Here is an 11,874-nt window from a genome sequence, read left to right on the forward strand (position 1 = left end):
CTATACTCTCTATTTTTTTTTTTTTTTCATTATTATTTATTTTTATATATATCTATTTCATTTATGACATTTTTAAAATGGCGCTAATTTTTTAATTTTCATCCTATTTCTATCATTGTTTCATTGTTTGCTCTTCTTGCCTATATTTAGTCTTTATAATTTATGCATTTAATTTAATAAATCTGATAATTAACTAATTTTATTGTTTTTTTTCATTATTCTTTTGATTATCATCTATTAATTTCAATCAATTTTTTTATACATATATATATATATATATATATATTGTAAATGTTCATTTTTTTATCTTTATATTTTATAAATATATATATATATATATATATTATATATCATGTTGATATATTCGATATTAAAAATATTAAAAATTTATAAATGATATGATATGTTATTTGTTTAAAAAAGAAACTAATCAAAATTATATTCTCAATGAAAAAATTATTATACATATATCATTATATAATTTATACAAAAAATCACTAGAATCTTACAATACGCGTGACCAACTAGGCAACAAAAAAAACATATGTTCTCTATGCGAAGATCTATATTCATATATATGTTACTTATGTATATTTGACAACTGTTGCTGTAACTTCGTATAGAAATTATTTAAAATATTTTTTATCAGTATATATTGTACTATATATTAAATTGCTACCAAGAAAATAGAATTATTAAGTTATAGAATTATTTAAAATCATTGTTAAAATGAACAAATTAATTTTTCTGATTGTTATTTTATTAACTTTATTAATTAATCAAGGTATAATTAAATTATTATTATGCAAAAGATATAGTTAATCTATCTTCAAATATTATTTTTATAATATATATTTGCATGTTTAGGAGAAAGCTTATATTGTTATCGCTGTGATAGCAATCATCCTGGGTGTGGCACACTTTTGAATTGGTTATGGTATTGGGGAGAAACATGTCCAGAATATGATGATAAATGTGTAAAAATTATTGAAAGAAAAGGAGGTAAATTTTTTCTATAATCTATGTAGAATCTATATAGAATTCTAGATAATTAACCATATATAAAATTTATTAATTAATTATCAAATATATATTTCAGCTGAAACCATGATAACACGTGATTGTTTAAGCTCTGTTCGTAGTTTTAGAACAGATATTCCAGCTGATCGATATGAAGGTTGTCGCCCAGCTGCAAAAGATGTCAGATTAGGACATTATGTAAATAATTCTATTTGGCAATTAGATATTCACAGAGATTATTATGATGAAGTAACATGGTGTTTCTGTTATTTTGATCATAGATGTAATAGTTCTAATAATATTAATATTTCAATACTATTGTTATTTATAGGTATTGGAATACAATTTGCAATATAAAACATTTATGAAATATTAAATATTAAATATTTATATTATATAATATTTAATATTTAATATTATATAAATATTATCAAAGTTTTTTTTTTATAAAATTAAATTAAGTGCATTTACTTATATTAGTACCTGCATGCAGTTAAATTTTGATACAACTTAGTATTTGTAATTTTTGTACATAGTGTAAATAAGCATTTAAAAATGAAAAATATCAATTCAACATAAAATTCAATGATAATAATCAAAATCAACAAAAAATTTGATATTAATGTTTTAAATTTGATATTTATATTCCTATCTTTAAATTTTTCTACATACTATACAAAAAAATACATTTAGCTTCAAATAGTAAATTCATAATATTATAAAAATAATATAATATAAAATCTATTCTTAGATATACAATATCTAATTATGTCATATTTATTCCGTCCATAAGAATCTTTTTATAAATTAAAAGAAATTAAATTAATGCTATTTTTATATAAAGTAATATCACATTAAAACATTAAACAATACTGAGAACACATTATATTATATAATCAATTGTATTGAAAAATTAAAACTAAATTGCTTAATTTATATATAATATATATTACTAAATTTACTATTTTTTCATCAGCCAATAATATAAATATTTTTAAATTTCTTTAATAGATATATATTAAAATTCCGTCCATTGTTAAATAAAAAAATAATTTTTTAAATTTATTAAATATTAAATGTTAATTTTTATATGTATAATCCAATAAAAATATTATCTTAAAATTTGTTATATTTATTTATATTTGAAAATGATACATGAAATTATAAAATTATGGGATATATATATTTAATTTAAAATTATACAAAAACAGTAACAGTTTTATTAAAAAACATGTTTATGACAAATGAATCTTAAATAATATATGAATAACTTATAAAAATGAGAAATGTTTATTTTACAAATTTAGTTTGTTATTCAACTAGATCACACTTAAATTTAAAATATGAAAAATTAAAATTAAATTGCTTATTTTATTAGAAAATATAAGATAGATTTAGATAAAGAATTTAGTTGAGCTTTAAGTTAATTATATATGCAACATAAAATACTAAGAAAATTGTTGTTATAACAATTTTACAATAAATTATTTTCCTAAGCAGCTTTTACTATATGTTCTTGTCCTCTTTGTGATATGGGATTCTTCTGAACTTGATTTTCCTTTTGTTTTTCAATTGGTTTTGTATCATCTCTTAAAGCAGGTTTTCCTGTAATTTGAATTTTAATAATTCTTTCATTCTTTGATGTTGGATCAATCTCTTTTCTTGGTGCAGTGATCATCAATATTCCATCAGAAGATAAATTTGATTTTAATTGATCAATATCACATTGTTCTGGTACAATATACTTTCGTACAAAATGCCTGGATATCCATCCATGTTCATCCTGTTTTTCTTCATGTTTGCCTTCGACAACTACATTCTTTCCTACAACTTTAACAGTCATTTCTTCTGGAGCAAATTGTTGAACATCTAATGATACTTGAAATTTATTTTTATCAGCTTGTATTGTAGATGTTCCACTGGATGTACGATCTATAATTCTTTTATAAGGCTGATATCTGCGAAAACAGCGACGAGGTCTTAGCATTAAAATATCAGTATCGTCAGGAAAGAAAGATGTTGATAAATCTTCAGAACTCAATGGAAGTCCAAGAAGCTGGTCAAAGGGATAATAAGGTGTCTTCAAATCCTCCCCCCAGTTAAGAAGTACCGGCAAAAAAGACATTGTTTTTCTTTTAATTTCAAAATAAATTTAATCTATATATATAATAAAAATATATATATAAAATAATTCACTTAAAATTTTCTTTTCTTTTATAAAGCTTTTTTATTCACTCACGTACTGCTTGACTACAATAAGATGTTTGGCTAAATGTTTATGCAATAGTTTCGTTCGAATTCTATTATAATGATTCCTACGCGCGAATATATATTTCATACGCCATGAAAAGTGGGGGTAACGATAATCAAGAAACATATAGAGTTTTCTGGAAATCGAATTTTCTAAATAGAAAATAGAAAGATTTTAATTGCCAAAATATTAATTTTTAACTTTTAATTAATTATTTTAAATAAAATAAGAACTATTTTAAAATATTGTTTCTATCTGCTTAAAGAAGCGCGAACATTCAATTAGCAACTAGCTCATGTAAATAAAATTGTATAATTTTGAATCTTCATGAATCTTCTATTCTATAAAATATATTGTATAATATATATACATATATTAATTTTACATAATAATTCATTTTACATTAAAAAAATCTTATAAAATATTATATATAAGATTTTTATTTTGTTATATTATATTATTTTTATACTTTGACAATATATTGTAAAAAATGTATAAAAATTGTGTTTAAATGACTTAAAAAAATACTTAATGTTTTATATAATTTTAAACAAAATTTCAATATTATTTTAATTAAAATTTGACTATTTTCATCATTGACAATTTTGTTAAAATCAAATTTCAATAGTTATAAACATATTTATTTAAAGAAATATTTTATTTCCAATATTTCTTGACTTTATGATAATGCTATTACATCAAACAAGAATAAATTATTGAAATTAAAATCAAAATTAAATTAATCAAATAACAATTATTAATAGTTAATAATTTTAAATTTAGAAACTATATTTTTTTAATAAAAAAATATTAAATAATTGATAAATGAATTAATTTTCTTGAAATTTATAAGAATTTATTTGAAATTTGTGATATATTCAATAACTAATTAATATTCATTTTTATATATCTTTTGATTTACAATTTTAAATGTTTTATGATAGTTTATTTTTTTAATCTCTTTTATTTTTCTAATCTGATCTAACTGAATATATTTCCAGTTAAAAAATTTTCTCTACTGAATTTTCTAGAAATAATACATATGTATTAAATAAATCCATTATATGTAATCATCATATATACATAAAATTTACATATTTAATAAACAATTTTGAAGAAATTACTATCATTATACTATCATTACTATCATTATTATAAAAATCTTAAATTTAAGTAAGATGAAAAATGTTTATATATTTTTATAGAAACTTTTTTTTTTTTTTCAAATAAATTATATGTAATGTAAATATTATAGTACTAAATTTATTAATAAATTTTAAATAATATTATTGTACAGTTTATTGTAAACTATATTTAACTTAAATACTTAAGTATATTATATTTAAATGAAAATGCAAGTTATTTATTTAATTCTTATCATAGATATTTGAATTATATACGTACATATTTTATAATATGAAAAATTTTAATTTCACATATAATAAACTCTCTCTGACTGTTAACCTAGATATACATATGTATGTATTATACAGTGTCCACTCAATAGTTGCTCCGTTCTCGAATTCTCTTGAAGTTTCGCGACTGCGCAAATTCATGTATAAATACGGCCGATAAGAACCGCTATCGTCAGTATTTTGTTAGCAATCAAACAGTGAAGATCGCAAGTTTGAGTGAATTTCACTCAATTTCACTAGATAAAAGCATTAGACACTATTAATACATTTGTTAAATTAAATTGTCGCAAAATGTCATTGGTACCTTTGTTATTCTCTGATTGGTGGGAGACTCTGGATCGCCCGCACCGCCTCTTGGACCAGAATTTCGGATTAGGCCTTTATCCGGAACAATTGTTATCACCGAGCCGATTGGAGTTATGTTTACAACCACGAAGAGGAAACGTTTATATCTCCAGACCGAATTGGGCTGAACTGTTTCGTGGTGACAGAGGCAGTTCAACTGTTCAGGCAGATAAAGATAAATTCCAAGTTGTACTTGACGTTCAACAGTTTGAACCTCATGAAATTGATGTTAAGGTCGTTGATAAATTTGTCGTTGTTACGGCAAAGCATGAGGAAAAACGCGACGAGCACGGTTGGATTTCACGTCAGTTCGTCAGAAAATATCTGATTCCAGAGCAATGTGATCTTGAACAAGTCTCATCGAAGTTATCATCTGATGGCGTTCTCACTATCACTGCTCCAAGGAAGGATCAAGGAAATGTAGAGAATGAACGAGTAATCAAAATTGAGCAAACCGGTAAACCAGCAATCCAGACGAAACCACCTAAACAGCAGCAGAATCAAAATGAAGAAAACGAAGAGAAGAAATAAAAGTTTCAATTAGATATTTCTGCCATTTATGAAATTTCCTAATACAATTATTATTGTTGAATTACAATTAAATTCCTATCGTAACATTTAAAATTATTATAGTATTATTAAAAATGTGATGTAATATATATTGTGAATAGTTATTTTATTTTTTTCATGTATATTATTTTCATAACTACGTAAATATATAAATATATATATATATATGTATATGTTACATAATTATTTCTGCCAATATAGATTTATAAGATTTATGTAATTTTTTTTTATGTTTTAATAGATTTGTAATTAAATATTATATTTATTTTTTGTGAATTTTATCTTCTTATCATTCCTAGTTTTCAATTCTTTCTATTGAAAATCTGAACATAAGTTTAATTCCTAAACTTTTGAAAATTATAACAAATATAATAACAAGTTATAATAAGATACATATCTTATTTGAAAATCTTTTAATAAAAAATATCAAATTTTAGCATGTAATTAAAAATTCGTTATTGTATTATTTAAAAAATAAACATTATCCAAAATACATATTATTTGTAATTGTTAATAAAAACCATTGCAAATATTATTCTTTAATTAAGATTAGAATTCTTAGCACGCACAATGTTTGTGCATAATATTTTTTTTAAAGAATTTTTTCTTTAAAAAAAAAAAAATCTAAGAGTTAATTTCTTTTATGAATTTCGAAAATACAATATGTAATGTCAAATTTCATGATAAAATATATACAAGGAACGATATCACAATTTAAAAATATTATTTGATTTCAATAGATGTACAAATATAAATATAAATCATGTTTATTAATTATAATATTATAATTTTTAATATGTATATTTTCTAATATATTTTTCTTCCTTCCATTCTTAAAAGTTTTAGCACATTTATTAAAAAATTCATAAGAATTTATAAAATAGATAATTAATCAATAATATCAAAATTTTAAATTTAAATAATAAAATTTAAATGGTATTAAATTCTTATTACAATATTTGCACTTAAAAAAGAAATACATATTAAAATAATCTCTGTTAAACAAATAAAATGTATATGTAATGTATATGTATATATGCAAAACGTATACGTATTAATAAAGAATTCTTTGTAATTAATTAAAATTTAGTACAAGGAATACAGGTTGTATAAGTAATACTGAAATATTACACTATTTTTTATAATATATTTACATATCATTTATTCTTCATCACAAACAAACATCTTTCGAATATATATATATACATATATAAAAATAATTATAATTATCTGTACACTAATGAATACAGTAAAAAATAAAAACACACAAAAATACTAAATGTACAAAATTAATTCATTTCCTATTGTGTTTGTTTTATTTTTTCAGGTTCATCTTCTACCATAGGTTTCCCCGTTTGTTCGATTTTTATAGTTTTTTCCCGTTTACTTTCAGCAGCTTCAGGTCTTAATGGTGCTGTTATCGTTAAAATACCATCTGTAGACAAACTACTTGCAGCTTTCTCAGGATCACATTGATCTGGTACTAAATATTTTCTAACGAAGTGTCTGGAGATTAAACCGTGATCATCTGCCTTGTCTTCATGTTTTCCTGTAAAAATAAGATTTAATAAAATTTATAATATATGTGCGAAATGTTCATATTCATTGTATTAAAATTATTACTTTTATACATGTTGCAACGCTATAAAAATAGCGCGCAATATGCATATAATCATTATATTCTTATTTTTTTTTTTATATATTTTCATATAATTTTTCCATAACATTCAAAATATTCTATTTGCATTAAAAAAACTTACCTTCAACAACAATGAAATTGTCAATAACTTTGACATTTATTTCTTCTGGTTTGAATTGCTGCACGTCAAGAATCACTCGAAATTTGTCTTTGTCATTTCTCATTATGGACCAACCACAATCTTCCTCTCGTTCCCAATCTATCCATGGTCGAGAAAAATTATAAGGAAATGATCTGAATGGTATCGAAGGAAAAAGTTGATCTGCTCGCAATCCTCTTCCAAAATGTTGATCCAATAATCGATGTGGTTGTTCCAATGCTTCCCACCAATGGGAAAACAATCTTGGAATTAATGTCATTCCTCTCCTCATTTTGAATTTCTACTTTTCTTCACACTTTCTTGAAAGAATTAACTTTGTTATCAATGCGGAAATACGTGCGCACTCGTCACTCGATCTCTGTATACTGACAGCGTATGCCGACAGCGCAACTTTATATATACTCAATGAGGGGGTCTTTAGACGCGCGTGAAATGACGACTGAAATTTTCGTGAAAATTCTAGAATATTTTTTGGATCTTTCTAGAAATTTCTAAATCGATCAATGACGTAACGTCATATCTATATGTCATGATTATTTATAGTTACAAATTAATAAAAAAAAAGCAAAATATTTTCGAGCGAGAATTAAATTTTTTCTATTTGTTATTTCTTTATCGTTAATATTTCCTTGAAAAAATTTAAAAGAAAGATAAAAATAAATATATTTAAAAAAAAAAAAACTTTAGAATGTTATTATACGATTTAAAATTATTTAGAATACATTATTAGAATAGAAGAAATGTACGAAGTCATATTGCAATAAATTTTTCATAAAAGTCTGAAATTAATTCATGATTCACACTTGTATATGAATTTACTTTTTCAGATTTTATGCTTATTAACAAAAGTTTCGTCATTTTATTTTGTATAGAATCACATCACCTTTACCTCTCCATATAAATTGCATCATTGTCTGCTTAAAGCCTAACAATATTGCATCAGCTTTATAGTAGATAGATATACAAGTTTAGTTTCTATATATATGTAAGACATTTATTTTTGTCATATCTAAAAATAAAAATATAAATTAACTATTTAATTAACGATATTTACATATTTGTTATATAATGTTTATATAAAATATATATTGTCGTGTATTGTTATGTACTGTCATATATTGTATAGAATTATTTAATAAAATCTTATTAAACAAAAAAGATAGATAAATCATTAATTTGTTAATTTCCTTATTTTGTATGGTTTTCATATAATAATTTTATAATTTTTAAGAGCTGTGAGATATAATATTAAACATTATTATAATAAATATGTTTTCTTTTTCTTATGTTATCTCATTAATTTTTTTTTAAATATTAAATAGTATTTTTTTCCCATTCAAATTTAGTATTTTAGTAACGCATAATAATGTTATCATGTACTGGTTTGTATCGATCTTTTCAAACAAGTTCTCGAAGGAAACCGTGACCGTGCGCAATGTTACATAACATTTCTATATGCATATGCATTTGCATAGATATGTATAAATATGTCTGTATATAAACACGATCGTTGAACTTTATTCCTCAATATTAATTTATTTATGTATTTTCAAATATGAATAAATTAAAATCAAAAAAAGATAATTTTTTTTTTAACTGTTTAGTCGTAACTATTATTCAAATTATTTTTATTAAACTAAGGAAATAGAAAATATTTTAAAATGCTTAAGATAAATAATTTATACATGTATTTATGTATGTATCCATAAGAAATTGATGTACTATTATTTTTAAGCATATATGAGATAATAATTCTCAAAAAGTTGAAAGAGTTTAAAATAATTTCTGATAATTACATTTGATATATTTAATAATATATGATTCAAAATATAGAATATATATTTTTCGAAATTTAAAATAAAAACGATTAAAGTTGTCACAATAAATTGCATATTTTTTACTCGATTATCATCGAGCAAATAATACAAACAATATATATAAAAATAAAATTATCATAGATTAACATCTCATTATGAGAGATGCGATATATTATTGAAAATTATTGTTTTTAATTAAAAAGTTTTTATAATCACGTGTATATTACTGGTATTTCATTTTACATCTAGCTTTTGTTTATTAATTATAATAAATCGCATCACATCATGCAAAGTTAGAATTTTCTAAATGCATATTTAATAATATATAAATAATATATTATAATAAAAATATATTTAACTCTTTAATACTAAAATCAATACATTAACATTATAATTTTAATAAATATAAAAATTTTTATTTAAAATATAAAAATCAGATATTAAATTTTTATAATCAATAAAAATATGTTATTTAAATGACATATTTTATTATAATATCTTTTATAATGTATATAATGTAGAAAATTCTAGAAATTCTTATAGTGATATAAAATAAATATAAAATTATTGATTTCTCATGTTTTTGATTCATAAGTGATTGATACAAGTACACGTATTTGCATCATCATTGCATTATCATTGAATAACGTTCTACATACGTAAGAATGATTCACTTACCATTCATCAAATTTATAATGGACTACATAAGGTAATATATTTCTCGAATTTCTGGAACTTACCAGAAAATTCCAATAGTTTCATATTTGACAAGTTATAAATTATAAGAGCTTTAATGAAATAATTCAATCTTAATAAAATAAATGTAAAATAATATATCCTATTAAATGATTTTTTTATTTTAAATACAAATATATATATAAAACTTTTATATAATAATAAAATTTTCCACAAAATTAATTATAAATTATGATACTAAATTTTATTTTCTAAAATATATATATTTCTTTATATTCACGATAAAGAAAAATAAGATCAATGACCATCTTTTCACTTACGTATTTGATACGTAATTATTGATACGTTTATTATATTATCTTAATGTTATTAATTTCAATAATAAAATAATTTGAAGTATAATAAATATAATTTTTTGAACAGTGCAATGTTAAAATTCTCGTAATACGTGAAAGAAATGTAAACAAAAGTAATACGATTCGATCAATCGTATCTAAATTCGTAAGTATTACAACATCGTATCTAAATTCGTAAGTATTACAACAAAATGACACAAATATCGATCATCATTTGATCGGCTCAAAAATGATAAAACAAATTATGAGAATTGCATTTCTGTTCTTAGCCTAGTAACTTCTCGAAACTCCTGCGTATAGACGACGCACCACTACAACGATACTCAGCCATACATAAATAGCGGACGCTGAGACAGAACTCCAGTTGAACTTCAAACATTGGACACATCGGTGAGAAGAGATACGCTGCATCCATTTCTTCAAGAGTATAAACACGTGAATTTCGATTACAAATTTTTCAACTATTAAAAGAGAATATCGATCGAGGATCTTGAATTCTGACTGAACACACATGATGTCATTGTTGCCGCTGTTATTTTCTGCCTGGTGGGCAGATTTGGATCGTCCACATCGTATCTGGGATCAAAATTTTGGCATGGGCCTGTATCCTGAACAATTAATCTTTCCCAGTTCGATCGATTCGAGAATATATTCGCCGTTAAACAACAGAGCTATGCTGGATTTCTACTATCGGCCATTGTCCGAGTTTTTGCGACGTGACGGGGGTGGCACGTCGACCATTACAGCGGACAAAGACACGTTTAAAGTGATACTCGACATCCAACAATTTAAACCGGAGGAGATCAACGTGAAACTGATCAATCGATTGGTCGTGGTAGAGGCGAAACACGAGGAAAAGAAAGACGAGCACGGTTTGATCTCGAGACAGTTTATAAGAAAATACTTGTTACCCGAACAAGTGGATGAAGAGAAATTGACATCGAGTGTGTCCTCCGATGGCATATTAATAATCACGGCCCCATTGAAGCAGATTGAAGAAAACTTGAACGAGAGGAACATCAAAGTCGAGTTCACGGGGAAACCAGCTCTTCATGCTGATTCGAAAGAGCAAACAGCTGACGAGAAGAAACCAGTCTCTGAGAATGAAAATCAGGAGCTGATAGAAAATCCAGAGAAAAAATAAAATTAAATTTTTTTTATCCTTATAATTTTCCTCTAATTTATTTCTATGTTAATATGTATAGACTGTTTTTTATTATAATTAATGATGATTGAATGATAATTACGTTATGAACTTTTGTTATAAAATATTGTTCATTTTTTTCATAATTTTTTAATAAAAAAAAAACTTTAATAATATTCTATTGTGTAATTTCTACTAATTCCTTTATTTTCTATAATAAACTATTAAAAACTAATTTTTGGATAATTTTATCTGATATTTGTTAATTCTTTTTAAAGATTTATTCTATTTCGTTCTAAAAATTTTTTTTTGCGAATTTTTAAATTACATATTTGTTGTTAAAATAAGTAAAAAAGATATAAAATATTAAGATTTTTAAAATTTATTTCTTGTGGACGAATAAATAATTATAATTGTGAAATATTTTCCATTAAAAATACGTATTATTACGAAACAAGATG

General features: G+C 23.1%; 4 protein-coding genes across 4 annotated transcripts; 3 read left to right on the forward strand and 1 right to left on the reverse strand.

Moving 5' to 3' along the window:
- Positions 1 to 574: 574 nt before the first annotated feature.
- LOC100576174 lies at positions 575 to 1,398 on the forward strand. Its single transcript, XM_003249640.4, has 3 exons — positions 575 to 784; positions 868 to 1,002; positions 1,100 to 1,398. Exons 1-3 carry the CDS (start codon positions 730 to 732, stop codon positions 1,375 to 1,377), a joined length of 468 nt encoding a protein of 155 aa, XP_003249688.1. The 5' UTR covers positions 575 to 729; the 3' UTR covers positions 1,378 to 1,398.
- An 889-nt stretch (positions 1,399 to 2,287) lies between these two features.
- Positions 2,288 to 7,786, reverse strand: LOC410087. The gene is made up of 4 exons (XM_026439152.1): positions 7,362 to 7,786; positions 6,906 to 7,150; positions 4,991 to 5,245; positions 2,288 to 3,172 (listed from the first exon to the last, which is right to left on the reverse strand). The coding sequence occupies exons 1-4, from the start codon at positions 7,669 to 7,671 to the stop codon at positions 2,513 to 2,515; spliced, it is 1,470 nt and encodes a 489-aa protein (XP_026294937.1). The 5' UTR covers positions 7,672 to 7,786; the 3' UTR covers positions 2,288 to 2,512.
- LOC724274 (protein lethal(2)essential for life) lies at positions 4,842 to 5,877 on the forward strand. Its single transcript, XM_001119884.5, has one exon. It carries the CDS (start codon positions 4,978 to 4,980, stop codon positions 5,560 to 5,562), a length of 585 nt encoding a protein of 194 aa, XP_001119884.1. The 5' UTR covers positions 4,842 to 4,977; the 3' UTR covers positions 5,563 to 5,877.
- Positions 7,787 to 10,621: 2,835 nt separating the features above from the next.
- On the forward strand, positions 10,622 to 11,589 carry LOC724367 (protein lethal(2)essential for life). The gene has a single exon (XM_001120006.5). It carries the CDS (start codon positions 10,781 to 10,783, stop codon positions 11,411 to 11,413), a length of 633 nt encoding a protein of 210 aa, XP_001120006.2. The 5' UTR covers positions 10,622 to 10,780; the 3' UTR covers positions 11,414 to 11,589.
- The last annotated feature ends 285 nt before the right edge of the window (positions 11,590 to 11,874 follow it).

The sequence above is a fragment of the Apis mellifera genome, linkage group LG2 (genome assembly GCF_003254395.2).
Source record: "Apis mellifera strain DH4 linkage group LG2, Amel_HAv3.1, whole genome shotgun sequence".
Lineage (NCBI taxonomy): Eukaryota > Metazoa > Arthropoda > Insecta > Hymenoptera > Apidae > Apis > Apis mellifera.